The 21,670-nt window shown below is 42.2% G+C and overlaps 1 protein-coding gene across 1 annotated transcript in view; it reads right to left on the bottom strand.

The window, feature by feature from the left end:
* Positions 1 to 330: 330 nt before the first annotated feature.
* Positions 331 to 21,670, bottom strand: part of ISOC1 (isochorismatase domain containing 1) — a 104,624-nt gene continuing 83,284 nt past the window's right edge. The window contains exons 2-5 of the mRNA XM_069227291.1: positions 19,251 to 19,370; positions 18,891 to 19,094; positions 3,873 to 3,989; positions 331 to 2,389 (exon numbers count right to left, since the gene is read on the bottom strand). Coding sequence (XP_069083392.1) covers positions 2,243 to 2,389; positions 3,873 to 3,989; positions 18,891 to 19,094; positions 19,251 to 19,370 — 588 coding nt within the window. The 3' untranslated portion in view covers positions 331 to 2,242. The remainder of the gene's footprint in view (positions 2,390 to 3,872; positions 3,990 to 18,890; positions 19,095 to 19,250; positions 19,371 to 21,670) is intronic.

Here is a 21,670-nt window from a genome sequence, read left to right as displayed (position 1 = left end):
GAGCGGTTGGTGCCGTTTATTAGAACAATCGCCAACAGAGACTTACTTGGATAAGCCTGCAAAAATATACATATGGGTCGCATCAAGACCGGTGATGGGCTTGGTCTAAGAACACAAAAGAATACCGAGTGAACACAAAAGAATACGGCACCTGCTGATATTGGGAGGTATGAATAGTTAATGTTACAGGGCAGTAAATTCAGGTAAGCAATCCTCGGGTAGCAGAGTACCTAAACATTGCAAAGCTACTACTTCACACTAGGGCTCAGACAACCTTTCACACATTTAAATGTTTTGTTTTCTACTACACAAAAATATTCAACACCAAGATTTTAAAAATACATTTTATTTGCAGTGAACATAAAAGTACATAGAAGAAAATATAAGGACCACCAAGAATGAGTCTTTGAGAGCCATTGTACAGATTGAAATATGAGGGGACAGCAGTTGTACAAATCAGAAACAACGCTCTTATCCAAAAACGTCAATGTTTTCGTACGAAGGATATACTTTTCATGTAAAAGTAACAATTTTGACTCCATATACGATTTTGTTGTTGAAAGTGACGACAGGTGACTGTTTGAACAAGAAACATGGTGAACTCAAGTGAGAAAAATAGCTATGACTTGGCAGTGTTAGTAAGAATGGGAAGTGCCCCCCGCAGAACGTGGAAAGAGCTCCAAAGTCTCCCATAACTAACTCAAAGACATTCAGTGGTCTTGGGCTGAACTGGTATCCCACCCCGCGCTTTATGGTCTGCAGGGGGCCTCTGTTGCCCCCCCCCCCCCCCCACCCCCGGACCTGGATTTAAAGTACTGCTGAAGCTCGAAAAGATGGCGTTTTTGTGAACTGTCCAGTACACAAGTTTAGGCCCGGTCTAGTCTTCTGTGCCACTTAATGAAACACTGAATTTCATTCTCTGCTGAATTCTAGCAATGTGGCCATCATTTGGAATGCAGCATTGTCTTGCACCATTATCGCTTCGCTGAGCACCAATCCCAGAGTACGATCGGATTAACAATTTTGTGGATTAGTGAGTTATTCCGATTGGGGCATTGCAGTTCCATCCCCATTAATGATTCTTTCTAGTTGGACGAGGCGACTGAGCTAAAGAACATTAAAACAGGATTAGAAAGTCATTGGTCTGAGCAGACCTGCAATCGTTTCGGTCTGCCTGATCTGCTGGAAGCAATCATCAAAAGAAAATGTAATCTGATCTACAGCGCTTTTTTAAGTACACTAGTAAAACTTGTGGTCTATCAGAACAAACATTAATGCTGTAAAAACATCTGCCAATTAAAATATGCTTGCAGTTTAATTTCTAAATGATTTCTTTAAAATTATAATGCAAGGTTCAGCAGTTCACTACAGGGCTAACCAGCACCCTGACATACCCTACGGCTTTATGTCATTTTAAATCATAAACACTGTCACCTCACTAATAAATAGGTTTTCAAAATACTTTTTCATTTATCTGCATAAATGCAGTTTACATGTATGGTGCTGAGGACTCCAAAATGTCGCAGGCACACCCTTTTAATGGTCACAGTTTTAGGTATTTTCCGAATGACTGTCTGCCACCCAGACCAGGGAAAGTTACGAAAGAAACCGAGCATTAGGGGTCTGCCTGTCTAGACAGAACTGTGCGAAAAAGATACATACTGAAAATTAAAAGAGACCAATTATTGAATAAATATTTTTTATTTCATACACACTAAGTCATGTAGTTTGCATATGCGGTCAGCGGGACACAGTGTCCTTCGCACATCCCAAAAAGTGACTTCAGGGTACACAGTCTACCATTAAATTTATTTTTATATTACTCTACAAACCTACATAACCTTCCAGGCACCCAAGAGCTAAAGAAAGAAAAAACAAGGATAGTTATGTGTACTCAAAAATACTTTACAAACCACAGAGTGTTAAAAAGGGCTACAAAAACTGATATGTGTGTGCCAAGTTGTGTTACAATGACATGGTACAGCACAGACATTGGACAGGCACATCCGTTGACTAGCTTCAAATGAATTACAGTAAACACTGGAAAACTACAAGGTTCCACTTACAAAATCTTTGACAATTAGAGAATGACTACAGAGAACAGTCTTGTCTTTGAATAAAGTACATCAGAAAACCTCAATAACAGTAGTATAGACCACCAAGTCTTCCAATGTCGTGTACGTTTTAGTTCTCGCTTGATGTTCACTAGGAGTTCCACTCTAGTGAGATCCTGTCATCTTTTCTAAACTTTGGAAAGGAGTCCCGATTCTGGAGCGCTCGCTTTAATGAGATTTTGGATTTCTTTGAATTTTGGATGGTCTTTATCAGCTACCAACTGCAGAAGTACTGCTTCACTGGTGGTAACTATAATCCCATTTCGGGCAAGGCGCTGCAAAAAATGGACAAAGAAGAACAGTGAGCTAGCAAATATGAGCTAATATGCAGGCTAAAAACCTCATTCTATCACCAAATTAGAGAGGAAAAGAAAAGTAACAAATGCTGACTGGCTTTTGCAACCTTTCAGTAGCTCAACACTGGCACGATATTGTGATCAGACATCTGAATATCAGTTCCAAACTTATGCAGATTAACGCTTGATATACTGGAGTAAAATAACTGAACAATGGAGGCTGCACACAATACGCATGGGATGAAAAGCCTGCTTACTGTAATTGACCTAACTAAGTTAATATTATTTTCACTACTAATTAATCTGACAGATCAGTATTGAGGGCAGGCCTAGTGAGGGAGAAAATTACGGTAAAAGGCCTTAGACAAGCATGCACTTACACATCCCTCCCCACACACAGAACCCCTATTTGTTGCTATAAATTATAGAGACACAAAAGTATCAGACCTTTAGCGATAATGAATACAGTTGCAAATTATCACCAATAATTAATTACCTTATTTTTTTAAAATTGTTATTATTAAAGTGTAATGTTAACTGAACTAGTGTAGACAATTAAACATCATTATTTTTAGTTGTATTGTTGTTTAGCTAATTGCTGCACATGCATCACATGCTACCAAACGAAAGCCAGGGATTCTTGTACATAAATCTTTTCATTTTGAGGGTTTTGAGTATTTAGGCCTTGTGGAAACCGAGTCAGTTCACATCAAGAAAAAGGGCCTTCTACCACTATCCCCAGACAAACATTCTGATTCCCTAATCAGTTACCTCTCTATACATTTAACATATTGCACACTTATCCGCACACTTAAATGGCATTTGCAAGGTCCACACTCAATTACTACAGAAAGCAAAGAATGGGCACTTATATTTCTAATTGTGGGGTACATGACCAGGGGGCAGTGACGGAACCAATGGATGTGTTGGGATAAAGTAGAGTGAACTGAGAAAAGAAAGGATTTGTAAATTTAATTAAAATGTGCCCTATTTCTACCCCAATGTTGACGCATTTTACTCAATGTGTGAAACAGACACACATAGGGCTTTGATAACACGCATAGTTTTAAGAAAATCCCAAGCCAAGGACTTAAGACTGTTCCTTACAAGCGTCTTATGTTACACCATTTTGGTTAGAGAAGTTTAGTAAATAGTCCACATTGTACTAAATTATTCATGTTTAACTGACAACTACATTAGCAAATCTGATACTTTACCTTTCAACTTTCACAATTTTAAAACAGCTATTTTATTTTACAGAAACATAGGTAATAAGTAATATGATTCTATTCTTTATTAATAGGCAACATTCTTTGCACTGTACAATATCATTATCGATCACCTTCAACATCAATAATAAAAATAATATAAAAAGGATTATTTAATTGCTCAGTTGTCCATTGTGAAAATTAATGATCCTAATAAACTGTGCTAATCTCATTAGCACCATGTGATACGTTACCTCTAGTGCAAACATTCTGTCCATCATACTTCTCGAAGATGAGGCATCAGCCACAATGTGAACCTCCACTCCTCTTCCAAGCAAATCCAGTGCGGTCTGTTGAATACATACGTGTGTCTGGAACGAAAGAAACCTTTGAGTCAAGGTCTTGAAATAACATGAAAAATATCATAGCAATGCCTTGCACCGCCAAATAGGCATGCAAAGGACTCTGCCTGTTATTGTTACAACCATATTTCATTATCAACAGCAAAATACAGAGTTTACAGTTTAAACCAGGAACCTGTGTAAAAGATAGATGCAAATACAGTAAATCAGTTTTTTAGGTCTTGCTTAGAAACAGCCTTTTGTATCTCACCAGCCTCATGTAGTCCAAAAACATTTATAAATAAAAAAAGAAATATAAACACCGAGGGTGCAATTCACAAACTAAATTTTGTAATACGTAAAGTAGAAATATATTAGTACCAATCGCCTACTACAAAATGAAATTCACAAACCTGCGGCTAGAAAGCTCTGCCTCTGCCACTCCCATCTTTTCTGTGTGGAGATCTCCGCACACATGTACATTTTTGTAGTAAATGAGGGATGGAAAAGGGGCAGAGGATGGAAAATTGTGAATATGTACTATTAAATGAGAGGTTCAGGGAAATGTAAGGAATTGGTAAGGGAGGGACATGTTAATACAAACACACCTACAAAGAAGTAAGGTCATTGCTATTCAGAACCTACATTTCTAAATTTACTACAGCCCTAAATGGCTCACGTTTACTTCAGCCTAGCCTTGGGATTAGCAAATCACCACCCTTGGCCACTCACAAGTATAGTAACACACTCGCATAGAAAATGATAGAGATGGGGGAAAAAATAACATCCCACAGGACATAATGCTGAGTTAATCATTTTAATATGTTAAGGATACTATATATACGTATATATGTGTTTGTGTTTGTTAACACATTATATTTTTGTGTGATTAGAACACGTAAAGGTTTTATCAAAAAATAATTTATAATAATACAAAACTTAACAAAATTTACAACATATTAAATACAAAAAAAACAAGTCAGGGAGGGTGTTATTTTACAATTACATTTTAAAAATAAGTCAAAAATAAATATATTTCAATTACATTTTAACACAAATTTAATTTGCTGACTTAAAACAAATATATATAAAAATAGTTTAATGTTAAGTCCAATAATCTTAATTATTTGCCCTATTTTTTCCCCAAAAGGAGGTATTAGTCAAAGTGTGCAGAGTTACAAGTAGTATCTTTACACTTCTAAATCATGCTGTAGGTGGCTCTACTCCCTGATTTAAAAGAAAGGAATAGAGAAATGTAAGTCTACACAAAGCTTTTCCAATGAGTAGTTCGGGAGCTATTAGTAGCTCTCCAGCTACCTAGAATCTCTCCTCTGTGGTGCCCTGCTTACTAAATTAGAAGCTTTTGTTTGGTTAAAATAATACTGAAACTGAGGTAAAAAAAAACAAAAAAAAAAAAAAAAAACCCGCCATTTTTCTCCACGTTTTACTCTGTAATGTTTTCCTGTGATGTCAGATTTTTAAAAGCAATATACTGTTACGTCTGCTGGACTTTTTTGGTTGCAGGGATGTGTAGGGCTTGTAGGTTCATCAAAAACTCTAGGTACAAGAGCCAATAAAGGAGCTGCACCTTGCAATGGGTTTTCATCGTATACCGGGTATACGGCAATTAATTTGGAGAAATATAAAGAGGAAAAAATAGGTATCAAAGAAACCTTTGTATTTCCAAAATGGGCACAAGATAAGGTGTTGAGAAGCAGTGGTTATTTGCACATCTCTGAATTCCGGGGTCCCCATACTAACATGTGAATTAAAGGGCATTTCTCAAATAGACTTTTTATTATTATTATTATTATTTTTTTTTAAACACTCCGTCTTACATTTGGAAGGAAAACATGTAGAGAAAGAAAAGGGGCAATAACACTTGTCTTCTATTCTGTGTTCCTCTAAGTCTCCCAATAAAAATGGTACCTCATTTGTGTGGGTAGGCCAAGTGCCCCGCGACAGGAAACGCACCATAGAATCATCACATTTTTGCATTGAAATCTTTAGTGTTTTTTGGAAAGTAACTAGATATGGATTTTGGCCTTTACTTCAGCAGACACTTACAAAACCTCTGCATTTTTAAATACTAGACACCTAGGGGAATCCAGGATGGGGGGGACTTATGGGGCTCTCACTAGGTTCTGTCACCCAGAATCCTTTGCAAACCTCAAAATTTGGCAAAAAAAAAAAAAAAAACACTTTTTCCTCACATTTCGGTGATAGAAAGTTCTGGAAACTGAGGGGATCCACAAATTTCCTTCCACTCAGCATTTCCCCAAGTCTCCCGATAAAAATGGTACCTCACTTGTGAGGGTAGGCCTAGTGCCCGCGACAGGGAATGCTCCAAAACACAACGTGGACACATTACATTTTCCCCAAAGAAAACTGACCTGTTTTTTGCAAACTGCCAAGCTGTGGATTTTGGTCTCTAGCTCATCCAGCACCTAGGAATGCCTAGCAAACCTGGGCATTTCTGAAACTAGACACCTAGAGGAACCCAGGATGGGGTAACTTGTGGTAATCTCACTAAGTTTTGTTACCCAGAATCCTTAGCAAACCTCAAAATTTTGCACAAAAAAACAAAAAATCACTTTCTTCACATTTTGGTGCTGCAATGTTCTGGAATTTGAGGGCAGCCACTAGCTTCCTTCTACCCAGCATTTCCACAGGTCTCCCGATACAAATGGTACCTCACTTCTGTGGGTAGGCCTAGTGCCTGCGACAGGAAATGCCCTAAAACACTACGTGGAAACATCAAAATGATCAATTACAAAACTACCTGTTTTTGCGGGTGGGGCAGGGTGTTGGGTATGGCACTTGCGTTTTTGGTCCTGGGCTCAGCAGCCATCAGGGAAACCTATCAAACCCAAACATTTCTGAAAACTAGACACCGAAGGAGTCCAGGGAGGTGTTGTGACTTGCGTGGATCCCCCAGTGTTTTTTTTTTTTTTTTTTTTTAAAACACAGAATGCTCAGCAAACCTCAAATTTAGCAAAAGCAAAGAAAAATAAAAAATAAAAAAATAAAACATTTTCCCCCCACATTTCTCTGTGGGATCACTGCACCGGCACAAATTTCCTACTACCCAACGTTCCCCTCAGTCTCCCGATAAAAATGATACCTCACTTATGTAGGTGGGCCAAGAGCCTGTGACAGAGAAGAGCTAAAAACATGTCAAAATTGAGGGGGAACCAAAGTGGGTCCAAAAGGGCAGTTTGGAAAAAAAAAAAATTGTCTGACAAGTGGGGCAGAATTTTTATCCGTATTAATGCAACAATGCTGGGTGGTAGGAATTTTGTGGATTCCTCAAGGTTCCATCATAAGAATGTGGGGAAAATGTGTGATTTCACGATCTGGCTGCAGAAATGCTTACAGAGGCATGAAAGGAAAGGCCTTTCCTCTCCTTTAATGCCTCTGCCTGCCCCCACCTCCCGGTCGGAAGAAAAATGCTTTGAATTTCTCTTCCAATCGTGCTGGAAGCTGAGCTTCCAGCGTGATGGGAGGTGACCTCTGATGAGATCAGCGCTGACGTCAATAGATGTCATGGGGGGTGGGGGTGTCGGGGGTGGAAGAGGAAGCAATTCCCCTTCCATCCCTGATGGAGGGTGTGGGTGGGAAGACTACAGGGGGAGTGACAGCGCTCTCCCCGTGGGCCAGGTGCAGGATGAGCTGGTCTCGTCCTCGGCACACAGGAACTTTGGCCGAGGACAAGACCAGCTCGTACCGGGATCCCAAGGGGTTAAAATATACTTGCAATACAGCTGTTTAAAAAATAGTTTAGCAATGCAGTCCTGACTTTCTTTGCAATTATATTTGATGGGCATTGGATGGGAGGTGTGGAGGATCAAGCCTTCTATGTTCTTTTAGAGAGCCTGGATTTAAAATCTACTGTTAGGTTGTTGCTGGGTTTGATGAAGTTGCTTGTTATTCTGAACAACTACAGGTGCCTTTCTTCGTTTCAACATACTTAAAAACAATGTTAACAAGGCAAGCATGTCAGTTAGTGGTATGTCAATGAATTGTGTGATTACTATGCACTGCTCACCATTTGTTGGCTCGGGTGGCACTCTTCTTTACAGCCTCGTAATTCATCCACTTCAGGCCTGGCATCATTTTCAGTACTGTCTGTGGAGCAGGGACAAAGCACTGATTGCTTTAACTTAATTAGTGCCCGTTGGCTCCTCCCGACATGATTGAAGTATTGAAGGGAGAACATTCCTTATACTGTGGGCTCCCTCTGATTGGCTAAGAATGTGGGTAAAGAGTTGCTTGGCTGCTCTAGTGGGCATAGGAGGGATTGTGCCCATAAGCTTAAGTGAAGCGTGTCTTACCGGTCAGTTAAGGGATGCAAGACTGAGGGAAGGCTGCCCAGCAAGACTACAGTGCCCCTACTGCTCCAGGACCCCAGGAGGTAGTCTGCAGTATCATCTCCACCTGGTTCTGCCCACAAGCGATACATAATGCGACAGGTAACACCGGGGTGCCCGTCTTAGCCTGTAAGAAGCCGGGCTGAGCCATTCTTCTTGATTTTGTTTTATTTCCTTTTATTATTTTCCCTTTTTCTTTTCTTCCTTACATTTATGTTTTCTTTTAGATTTTCAGTGCACCCTTGATAACAGGAGTCACTAACTGGGCTAATTGTGAGGTTTGTGGGTGGAGGATGGGGAAAAAACTTCTAACAGGGGGACCTCATCCATCACCCTGGCAAAGAAGTTTACTTTTATTAACCGCATGCTAGAGAGGGCAATTGGTGTAGTATCCACTGAGATCACCCTGTCAGAAAGGAGGCTATCTTTAAACCCAGGCTCTCCTTGGGTCCCCCCCTTGTTAACTGATGCCTCCCCAAAATGAGAAATTGTCCCTCCCTCGACTCAAGATCTTTTGTTTAAATCTAGCCTTCCTTTAAAATCATCTTCTGTGCCCCATTTAAAAGATTCTCTGATAAAAGATAGTAATCCATCAACTCCTACTCCCATTACAAAAACTAGGAAGGTACCTTGCAAGAAACAACTAAGGAAGCGAACAAAGGCCCCTACTCCATCTCCCACTACCTCACCAGCTCTCCTAAGGGATATAGCAGGTCAGTGTAATGAGTTTCCTTGTATGTTAGATGGAGGCTCTTATGGGTCATACTCCTAATCTCATTGGCAAGTTAATAGAGGCTTGTGTAAGCCAATTCAAAGAGGTTTTAAAAACGGAAATAGCCCCATTAACGACCCGACTTGATAATATGGATTAAAAAAAAATATTGGTCTTAAACCCACCACCACCTGTAACAAGTGGCAATAGTCCTTCACCTGTCTCTGAGCCATCTACCTCCCCTGTGCATCAGATTCAGGTGTGCTCTAAGCCCCCTACAGTTTCACTGAGCACTTGCTAGCATGAAAACACAAAAAGGCACAGATCCATTGAGCAACTGGGAGCGGCATCTCCAAAATTAGCTGGGTAATGCCAGATAGATAGTAGACTAACCCAGTCCCGTTTAAATACTAAAAGTGGGAATGTTGTGGTGAAGTACCCTCAGCTCCCCCAAGAGCGTTCTCCATTACTCATCCTTATGAACTTCCCTGAAATCCCATCTGGAACAATTGAAAGCCATCTCTGAGAAAGTCCCTGCACTGGATAAAATGAATTCAGGATGCCCCTTATATATAACCCAAGATATTATCTCAGTACAAAAAAAAACCATGGCTTGGTATCCACCCAAAGGACAGTGAAGTGGATTGTGTTTTGGTGAATTTTAAAACTCCCAGGTAGGTAGGCTTGCTTTTAAGGAGTTTAGGTGACCTGCCTTTTACATCAGGGAATATAAAAGCACTCCCTTAGGTTATTTTTGTAGGCCTTAGCTACCACCCTTAATCCCAAATAGACCAGTAAACTGCTGTGAGAGATCCACTGGCTCTACTGGCCACACAATCTTTAACATATCAACCAATAATCACTTTGAGCCATTAACATCTTTGGATGCCCAGGATTAATGATGAAGGGCATATATCGAAATCAGGGCTCATAGAAGACGAGGCAAACCAGATTGCTACAGTGGAACAATATTCAGACTCTATAAATGAGGATTTTTGCTAATTTCCAGCAGTCCCCTCTCTGACCAATACTTCAGCCGGAGGTGCTGGTCTAGCTTTAAGACCGGATGAACGAATGGATGGCTTGGATTCTTTTATATTATCCCTTTTGCCTTTGTTTGGAATAGAAAAACCAGAGTTCCACCTATCTGATTTGACCTAATTTTCAATCACATCTCAGCACCAGGTGGGCCTGGGAGCAGATTCTCTCCACAACAGACAAAAAGCTATACATGATGGAGTAAATAATATTCTCTATTGGACTATTACAGGACTTAAGCTCACCCTTCTAGCAATGGACTGTATGGAATATATTGACCAATTTGATGTGTGTTTGTTCCAAGAGACATGGACTATGGAACCTTTACACAAATTGGGTTATACTACATATTACATACACGCTGTACCATCTGTCCATGGTAGGCCTTTTGGTGGTGGTGGGGGGGAGAAGTCTTTTGATCTGGGTAAGAGCACATTTAAATTTGCATATTGTTACTCTTGACCTCGACTCATTAGACATCCTGGGCCTAAAGATTCACTTACCCGAAGGGTTAAGCATGTATTTGTATAATGTTTATTACAGGCATAGAAGTAGGAGCGCAGAATCCCCTAATTTGGCTGCCCTCCACCTAATTAATTCCAAGGACCTGATCATTATAGGGGGGGGGGGGGGGTCTTAATATAAACTTTGAACCCATATATGGGTATGATTTGATTCTTGAGGAGGAGGATGAGTGTTGGAGCATACCCTCTCTCACCTCTAAACATTCTGTCCCAAGCTCAGTGGCTGCTATGCAGGCATTTCGCTTCATGTCATCTAATGGGTTGAGAGCATGTAATGGTAGATCTGACTCCGATAGGCAGGGAGCCCCTACATTTAGAAAAGTCCAGTCATCATTCAAATTGGATTATATTTTGATTACCACATCAATTTGGGATATGTTGGTGGATTTCAAGGAGGGACATAGGGAGGATAGTGACCACTGTCCCCTGCATGCTAAAATCTTAAATGGTTGGACTAATGTCCCCTCCCCCTTTAGACAGTCAATTTTTACCCCAGTAATAGGGAATACTCGTAGATCAATTAAATGGCCTTCAGTCCTGGGACACAGAGATTTTAACTGAACTATATATCACTTTGGTGAAGGCCTATCAGAAGATGATCCAGGAACTGTACCAGTTTCATAGCAGATATACATATGGAGCTAGTCGAATCCCTGAAAATGATCTTGACCAAATCCTTACCAGTGAAAATTTGTTCAAGACTCATAGTGAGTGTTGGACCTGGCTTTTTGACAGGGTCATCCCCAAAGTTTTTGCCTCCTTCCTCCTATTTCTTCTGACCTGTTGTTGTTGGCTTTTGACCTCTGGGCACTTTACCACTGCTAACCAGTGCTAAAGTGCATATGCTCTCTGTGTAAACTGTACTATTGATTGGTTTATCCATGATTGGCTATTTAATTTACTTATAAGTCCCTAGTAGAATGCACTATATGTGCCTGGGGCCTGTAGATTAAATGCTACTAGTGGGCCTGCAGCGCTGGTTGTGCCACTCACTTCAGTAGCCCCTTAACCTTGTCTCAGGCCTGCCATTGCAAGGCCTGTGTGTGCAGTTTCACTGCCACTTCGACTTGGCATTTAAAAGTACTTGCCAAGCCTAGAACTCCCCTTTTTCTACATATAAGTCACTCCTAATGTGTGCCCTAGGTAACCCCTAGAGCAGGGTGCTGTGTGGGTAAAAGGCAGGACATGTACCTGTGTAGTTATATGTCCTGGTAGCGTAAAACTCCTAAATTCGTTTTTACACTACTGTGAGGCCTGCTCCCTATATAGGCTAACATTGGGGCTGCCCTCAAACATTGTTGAAGTGGCAGCTGCTGATCTGAAAGGAGCAGGAAGGTCATATTTAGTATAGCCAGAATGGTATTACAAAATCCTGCTGACTGGTGAAGTCGGATTTAATATTACTATTCTAGAAATGCCACTTTTAGAAAGTGAGCATTTCTTTGCACTTAAATCTTTCTGTGCCTTTCAATCCACATCTGGCCAGGTTTAGTGGACAGCTCCTTGTGCATTCACTCAGACACACCCCAAACACAGGGTACTCAGCCTCACTTGCACACATCTGCATTTTGAATGGGTCTTCCTGGGCTGGGAGGGTGGAGGGCCTGCCCTCACACAAAGGATTGCCACACCCCCTACTGGGACCCTGGCAGACAGGATTGAACTGAAAGGGGACCAGGTGCATTTCTTAGACACTCTTTGAAGTGACCCCCACTTCAAAGGCACAATTTAGTATAAAACAGGGCCTCTGCCCTACCTCATCAGACACTTGCTGGAGAAGAAACCTGAACCAGAACCTGCATCCTGCCAAGAAGAACTGCCTGGCTGCCTAAAGGACTCACCTGACTGCTTTCTACAAAGGACTGCTGCCTTGCTGTTGCCCTGCTGCCTTGCTGAACTCTTGTCTGGCTGTAAAAGTGCTCTCCAAGAGCTTGGACAGAGCTTGCCTCCTGTTCCCTGAAGTCTCAGGGCCAAAAAGACTTCGATTTTTCATTTGGACTCATCGTGCGGCGAAAATTTCGACGCACAGCTTGCTCCGTGGCGAGAAAATCGCTGCACACCGACGCTGAACGACGCAACGCCTTTGGGGCAACCGGAACTTCGACGCACGGCCTCGCAAGGACAACGCAGCCCAACTTCCAGAGGGGAAATCGACGCGATGCCTGCCGCGAGAGCGAAACTTCGACGCACAGCCCTGCGGAACGACACGCAGCCGGAAAACAAGCAGGAGAATCCACGCACAAACCCCGGGACATCTGGTAATCCCGTGACCCACAGAAAGAGACTGTCCGCGCGCCAGGAAACGACGCACGACTTCCCCGCGTGAAAAATAACGACGCAAGTCTGTGTGTGCTGGGGAGAAATCGGCGTGCACACTATCTCTTCTTCTGCGGCCCTTTGCAGAGATTTCCCACTCCAAACCAGGTACTTTGTGCTTGAAAGAGACTTTGTTTGCTTTTTAAAGACTTAAGACACTTTATATCACTTTTTAGTGATATCTTTACAAATTCATATTGCATCTTTGATCGTTTTGACCTACAATTATCCTGATAAATATTATATATTTTTCTAAACACTGTGTGGTGTATTTTTGTGGTGCTATATTATGGTATTGTATGATTTATTGCACAAATGCTTTACACATTGCCTTCTAAGTTAAGCCTGACTGCTCGTGCCAAGCTACCAGAAGGTGGGCATAGGCTGATTTTGGATTGTGTGTGACTTACCCTGACTAGAGTGAGGGTTCTTGCTTGGACAGAGGGTAACCTGACTGCCAACCAAAAACCCAATTTCTAACAGTGAGGAAAGCAATCTACGGTACACAAAGGACTGTCACAAAGCTAAAAATGCCCTAGTTTATGCACTTAAAAGCAGGGATATACAAAAGGTTAGTAAATTGAGAGTTTTACAGAAAGATGTTTAGATCCACACAACATGCATGGGGGGGGAATGCCTTTTTGGGTGACTTAGTAGTACCAGCAAAGAGGGGGGACAACAGGTTGTTCTGGAAAATGTTTGCTCATGGGAATACTGTAGGTCTTCAAGGGCCACAGCTTGATTATCATCTGAATCCAGGGCTCTGAGTAGATCATTTTACTCCACTATATAAACAGGCCCACATAGAATCAGGAGTGTTATGTAGTCCAACAGTGCAACACCCACTTTGTCCTTTGGTTTTTGCTTGAAGATACCAGGGAAACAATTGCCTCTATTAAACCAGGTAAGGCCCCTAGGCTAGACAAAATTCATGGAGACTTATGTCATGATAATTCTGTACGGGTCCACTACGATAACGCCTTCACCAATACGATAGCCTCAGGAGCCCTAGTCCCAGATACATGGAAAGGGGCGGAAATTGTTCCTATTTTTAAAAAAGAGGACTGAGGGAACCCTGCTAATTATAGGCCAATTAGCCTCCTGGACTCACTCCAGAAAGTTTATGCAAGACAGCTGCTTAATAAACTAAATGATTGGATTGAGGAAATGGGAATCTTGACCCCGTTTCAAGCAGGGTTCAGGCCTAAGACTAGTACCATCAACCAAGTTTTTAGGTTGCTGATTATTATTTGGAAGTACACCGGACTTAGAAAGGGACACATTTATGTTGCCTTTGTTGCTCTCAAGGCAACCTTCGACTTAGTTCCTAGAGGGCTGCTTTGAGAATGTTTAATAGAGAAAGGGGTTCCAGAAGCCACCCTTGTCCAACCTACAAGCCTCCACCTTAATAATTTTTCCCAAGTTTGATTCGGTCCACAGGGGAAATTAACTGACAAAATTCCAATACGCGAAGGGGTGAGGCCGGGGTGTGTATTAGACTCAACACTCTTTTCCTTATATGTCAACGATGCAGTGGCTTTTGCAGGACAACATTAATGTGCTAAAATTAGATGGGCATAGGGTGCCAGCATTAATCTTTGCTGATGATACCCTTCTAATTTCACAGACCCCTACTTAACTGCAGCAGCTTCTGGTGAATTTAAGTACCGTCTGTTTGACCTGGGGTCTGGAGATTAATATCTCAAAAATGAAATTTATGAAAGTTAGACTCCAAAAGGCATTTAAACAAGCCCTGTTGTTGGGCAGAGAAGGTCTGGAGCATATATTAGGGTTAGAGTACCTGTGTAGTAGACTATCATGGTCTCCCCACATACAGAAAAGATCTCTGGCCCAGCATCAAGCCTCGGTGATCTATAAGAAATTTCAGGGAACATCTTCAAGATCCTTGCTCCCAGCTCTAGAACTGTATAGACTAAAGGCCTAATCAGCCACCCTTTAGGTAGCCAAAATTTGGGGCCATGTAAATATAGACCTACTTACTCTACACAAAAACAAGTTGGTTCATTTGCTACTCCATCTACCAAAGAAAACTCCTTTGACACCTATGTTTCTTTACATCACTCTAAAATGAGTGGGGGGGACTTGCTAGACTTAGGCCCCTACTATACTGGGTGAGAATTTGGACCAGGGAGGAGCTCAAGTCATTACAGAGTGCATTGAAGGAACTTCACGCCCTTGTTGGTCACTGCACAATTGTCAATGATCACCTCCTCACATTTGAGGAGCTGGTGGAGCAACATGGACTACACCAGGGACAATTCCAGATATGTGGCTTTCTCCGTACACTTCTGAGGGAAAAGAGGAGGGTGGATGATACTGAGCCGCTGACCAACACTTTAGTGGACAGTCTTTATACACTGGGATGTGGGCAGCAGTTGGCGGTCTATGATCACGCTTATTCAGATCCCCCTTCAAACAATTTGGGGGTACATGGGAAACAGAGTTTGGTCAGGTCCTACATACTCATCAGTGGAAGAGGGCATTAGCATACCCACAGAGGTACTCTTGCAATACCAGGATGTTATTGATTCAATTTTATATACTACACAGAGCCTACCTCTCACAGTAGCACATACACAGCTTCTTCCTGACGGCCCCGGATGAGTGCCCCCGATGCCAAGCTCCTGTAGCTGACCTCTTGCACATGTTGTGGGGCTGTCCACAGCTCACCCCTTCTCGCAGGGTGGAATTTCGACTATTGCCTCAACCATGAGTCACCCACTTGGGAGGTAGGTGCTCTAGGAATTCAGAGGCACCAGAACAAATAAAATGGTGGCTTGCTTTACTGACTTAGCCCCTGCCCTGACGAAACATGTCAATACATTGCACTGAAAAGTACTTACCCCAAGCAAATAGCACAGCTTGGGGGGCAGCTGTGGCATGCTGGGCAGAGGCCAAGGCACTACACAGAGAGGAAGCTAGAGTCCTGCGCCATCCCCCAACCCCTTCCAACCAACCGCCACCCCGTAGACCCATTATGGGATGAGTTACTGGCACAGTTTCTGGGTACCAACCATGAAATTCCCTCCAATCCCTCACCATAAATTTCTCACCTCTGTAGCACCTGCTGACCCCTGTGGTGCATGAATTATCTGGACACTGTCTAGCCCTCTATTTGACAAACAATTGTATTAGGATGCTTCCGGGAACCATTCCTGTATACTTTCTGCCACTCATTTATGAGTCTGGACCTATCCTTCCCACAATCACTGCCCACCAGCCTATTCCTCTGTCCCTATACCTGTCCCAGTTGCTTTAGTGTCACTAATTAGACACAGCCCACTTGTGGGTCGGGATCTACTGCTGTCTCAAGATAGCTGCCTGTACCTGCATTGCACTTACTTCTATGGTTCAGTGGTCATTCCTGCAGCCTCATTATTTGTAGCCAGAGTTCAGCGTGCTATTTGGACTGGTGTCTTTAGTATGCTTATTTACTGGAGAGCACTATCCTAAACATGTGTCTATTGTTTCTGTACAGGTTTGAAAAATCAATAAAACATTTATAATATATATATTTATATTTTAGTCTTTGCTAACTAATAATTTAGAACACTGTACAGATGCAGAGCAAGAACAGCCATGCACTATTGAAAGGCCATCCTACCTGCTCATTTAGTGAGCATAACTGTAGCCAACGAACTGTAGCACAACTAGGGCTGGGCAGAGCACACAAAGTTGTACTCCGCAGAATTCCGCAGAGTTGGTAAATAACTTTGTGGAATTCCACAGAGTTTTGTGTGCATCATAGTACCGCCTGCTTGCCCAAAAATGTGCCAGATATTGGCCCTCATTACGACTCCGGCGGGCGGCGGAGGCCGCCCGCCAGAATCCCGCCCTCCATAATACCGCTCCGCGGTCAGAAGACCGCGGAGGGTATTATGAGTTTTTCCCTGGGCTGGCGGGCGGTCTCCAAAAGACCGCCCGCCAGCCCAGGGAAAAACTCCCTTCCCACGAGGATGCCGGCTCGTAATAAAGCCGGCGGAGTGGGAAGGTGCGACGGGTGCTGTTGCACCCGTCGCGTATTTCACTGTCTGCAAGGCAGACAGTGAAATACATTTTGGGGCCCTCTTACGGGGGCCCCTGCAGTGCCGTTGGCATGGGCACTGCAGGGGCCCCCAGGGGCCCCGCGACTCCCCCTCCCGCCATCCGGTTCCCGGTGGGAGAACCGCCAGGAACTGGATGGCGGGAGGGGGAGTCGGAATCCCCAAGCCGGCGCAGCTGGATTCCTTGGGGGCAGCGGGAAACCGGCGGGAGACCGCGGGTTTCCCTTCTCTGACCGCGGCTGAGCCGCCGCGGTCAGAATGCCCCGCGGGGCACCGCCGGCGGTGCCTCCGCGTTCAGCGGCCCTGGCGGTTACAAACCGCCAGGGTCGTAATGAGGGCCATTGAAATGCTAAGCAGGGTCGGACGTCTAGAGATCGGGCACTGTACACTTCCCCTCACCAACTGCCTTCCTTCATAAACTTGCTACGGAGGATCCCCGGTCTTACAGTGCACACAGCCTCACACCACCCTTTCGTTGGGGCCCAGCACTAGCAGCAGCAAACCAGCTCACCAGCAGCAGCCTGGTATTTTCACAAAGTACCTAGACTTGCTTCCCACTGGGCTAGGCACTTTCTCAGGGCACACATACATCTCTGGCGGGGACTACTCACCTGGTCTCCGCTCTCCCTACTGGCCTCCGCACTGTACTACCAGGCGCAGAACTCTGGGGAAGCAGCTTTGCTTCTGTGGAGCTCTGACTGCAAGTTTTCTTTTTTCTGCCACACACCACAGACCCCCATCCCGTCACATACGCAAATAATGTACAGGCCCAGCGGTGCACGGTGGAAAAAATAAACTTGCAGTCAGAGCTCCACGGGAAAGAACCTGTCCCCTCAGACTCTCTGAGAAAGTTCAGGGAGTGTCAGGAGACAGGTTCTGCTTTTCCGTGGAGCCCTGACTTCAAGTTTATTTTTTTCCCCAAGCACACCCCACTCACCCATATGTAAATGTCCTGGGCTGGCCCAATGCCCCTTGAGCCTCCCCCCACTCCCTGGCTGCAGTGAGGACATTAAAAGGAGGGGGGGCCTGGAACCAGAGCTGGTGCCGGTGGAGCCATCAGCAGCAGCAGCTTGACGCCGACTGGCAGAGAACAAAGCCTCAGGTAGGCTCTCTCTTCCCAGTGGCGAGTTCCGCTCTGCTGGCGGGGATAGCAGAGTTTCTTTTGCCAAACTCCACACACCAGCGAGCACGGAGTTTGAAAAACTCTGTTAACTCTGTCAGCTGAGCAGAACTTACTGCTCACCCCTAAGCACAACACAGTGTCTGATATATGGAGGCGTATGCATACGTTATAGTGAAGCAGACAGTTTTGAGAGATTTCATAGAGACGAGGAAGAGTGGAATTTTCACACAACATAACAAATAAATGATACAACAGGAGTATTTTTTATATTGTCATATTGCCTGTTGATACTTAACCATTGCCTTAAACAGCAGTTACACTCAGTCTCTTATTACTTTATGAAAAAAATTTACATCACAAATTTGCTTCACATATGGTAGTTACTTCTGAAAAACATTTAAGTTGTATTCACTTAAACATACTGTAAGAATTTAGGATAGGAATTTTTGTATTGCACACCATTTCTCAAAATACACTTTTTCAGGAGAAAACACAAGGTCCTGGTATGTTAATTAATATTCTGACACTTGAAGTGGTTATCATGTCACTATTTCGAATCCTCTGCCTGGTACAGTGGTTTGATACAGGGACTTCCAAATAAAATTGATCCTGGAGGGAACACCATACCCCATCATATTTTAGGGCACAGGATGTCAGCAAATTGCCACTTTAAATGCATGAATCTTGTAGAATCTGAATTTGTATGCTTCAAAACCAGTAATTTTAAGTAAATGCTCTACATACTTTAAAACATTGTTTTAGATGGCAAGATTTATTTACGTACTTCAACTCCAAACAATACCACACTGCGGACACCAGGAATCTCTGCTAAAGCAGCTTCAACTTCAGGTAATACCATAGAAAACTTTGTTTTGGGAAGCACAAGTTTAGCTCCTGTTAAATCAAGTTCTTGAACTGTGCTTCCTAGACCTTTGGGATATTGTTCTGTGACGATAACTGGAATTCCTAAAATGCGAGCTCCTTGGAGCTAGAAGGAAACAAAATAAAGCACATTAAAAAATGTCCTCCAATTAGTTCATAGATCCTCTGAATAACAACTGAGGTAGGGAAGAAACCCCCCTCCCCAAAAGAAAGTGAAAAAAAAAAAAATGAAAAAAACAAAAGAAAAAAAAAAAAAACTCACCAGTCTCTGTCCAACACTGATGATATCTCCAAAATACTTAATGGCAGGCCTAAATCTCTCTTGCATGTCGCAACAGAAGAACACAGTGCTTGAAGGTGTAAGGTTTCCCAAGGTAGTGAGCTGAAAAACAGAAGCACATTTTGCATTTTATTCATGAAAGCTAGAACGTTTTACTACTAGTTGATCATATACAGCGGCATTATCAAGAGTTCATCTGCAGCTAAGTAAAAAAACAAAAATTGTATTATCACCAATGCATATCAATGAGGACCTGACAAAAGAGCTCTATTGTATTGAATGCATTTTCATGCAGAGATGGCAAAAGTCTCTACTGTGTCACAAAGCATTTCAAAGACAGATTGAGCATTTCCCGTGTGGCATCCAGTTCTATTATTTTATAACAAATGCGCTCTTCAATTGTCAAAAGCCTCTTGATACTATGAATAATTTTGTATGATGATGAATTCACTGCCATAAAATTGTCTCTTTGGGACTTACATATTAAAAAAAAAAAAATAATAATCTTAAATTCTCTCATAGACAGAGCAATATCACAGCAAGTTTGAAGACTGGCAGAGAACGCCACAGTCTGACAGCTAAGGTCTAAAAAGAACTTCTAAAATGAACCATGGGTGTTCAGATAATTTTAACAACAATGCTGATGATCATTGCAGGGCTCTCAGAAGACAGTCGTAGACCAGGTTTTTGGCAAAAGAAAAGAGGTTCTTGGATTACTGAAGGCTTGGTGGATCAGGGTAAAGATGCGAAGTCCACTACATATGCCACTGGGGGCCAAGTGGCAAAATAAAGTTCTAGAAATTCACAGCCCCAATATGGCAGACATATCATACCAAAAGTAAGGTCTTCTGCAGCCTTTACATATGAGACAGTAGCTATTTAGTGAGGCACATCTTCATGCCTGCCACTTAATCCAGAGATACTGAACAAATACAACCACACTGACCCGTAGAGGAAGGATACCTAGTTAAAACAAAATCCTCAGTTGCAGATTTTAGTTAGTCAATGTAGACATTAGAGTTTTCACAGACAGGTTCTGGATGAACAACACCCACAGATATCTATCTGTGGAAGGAATTAGCATTTATTTTGCCCAAAATGCCCAAATGCTGTAATTCTATGAACCTGGGTTAGGGCCTACGAAGGGAGCGTGTGGCTATAAAAGATACAACATAAGCCTGTTAAGAGTCATCCAAAAATAATTCCTTACTTACAAGCAGAAATTGTTCTAAGTTAGTGTGACACAGAGGTAAGACAAACAAGGGATTGTGTGTAAACTGCACAATAATATATTCAGAAACAAAACTGCCAGAGCAATGTTCACATGCAGGTTTAGTGATGAAACCCGTTGGTAAATAGATTGCATCACAGCTTGGATAAAAGTCGTTGGTAGGAATTTTGCAACCATGTTTTGCAAAGTCTACTTGTATCTCCAGGCCACAGAGTAATGTTTAGTAATATCTTATGTAATGAAAGGAATGCTGAACATAAGGCTCTGGAATAGTTGCTGACAACAGTGCCTACGGGACTGAAAGTTATTCAGGATTTTACAAACGTTTTTTGTCTTAATATGTCTAGACACATCAGCAGGAATGTATTGAGAAAGTCAAATAATTGACTAGTAAATACAAAATCAAAAAGTTCATCTGATCATTTACTGGTAAGTTGTGTGTCAGAGGAAATAGACATCAGGCTCCAGAGTTCCACATTCAATTCTTACTTAAGATCTGTTTTATCCAATATAGCAATGAAGTGCAGCAGTAATTTGTGGTGGAGTTTCCAACATATCGCTACAATTAGTTTGCTCCGCTCAATGGTTTTGAAATGAAAAATGGAGCAGGTCAAGTATACCCATTGCCTTTCACATGATAACCTGAGCCTCTGTGACCACAGCATCTCACAAAGGAGCTGTAGCAGTCTCTCATTGTGTTACCAATCATTTTATTTCGGATGGTGGTTAAGCTGAAATTGGCATTAATTACAATAAACTGATTAATTACATTATTACAAACGTAAACTTTAAAAAAAATTATTAGGAAATTAAATTCTGCTATGATCATGCAATAAAGCACGGTATTTAAAAATCTTATACCTTCTGCACTGAAAGATATCGCCCGCTGCTTATTTTTATATCATGATATAATAATATTATAAAGTGACAAAAATGTGTATATTTAATAAGACTCATTTAAAACTCTTCTTCAATAGAAGACACATTCATTCCATTGATTGTCTAAAAACTCAAAATGTAGGTTAGTTTTGGCATCAAACTTGTTTTGTAATGGATACAGGTCCTTACTTTTCATGTAATTAATCTGCATAATTCTAGGGCTGTAATCTGATGTTTTGCAAGCTATGAACCTTAAATGACCAAATATCAGCATATACTACATTCACATAAT

The sequence above is a fragment of the Pleurodeles waltl genome, chromosome 1_1 (assembly GCF_031143425.1).
Source record: "Pleurodeles waltl isolate 20211129_DDA chromosome 1_1, aPleWal1.hap1.20221129, whole genome shotgun sequence".
Classification (NCBI taxonomy): domain Eukaryota; kingdom Metazoa; phylum Chordata; class Amphibia; order Caudata; family Salamandridae; genus Pleurodeles; species Pleurodeles waltl.
This window is presented reverse-complemented; position numbering and strand designations above follow the sequence as displayed.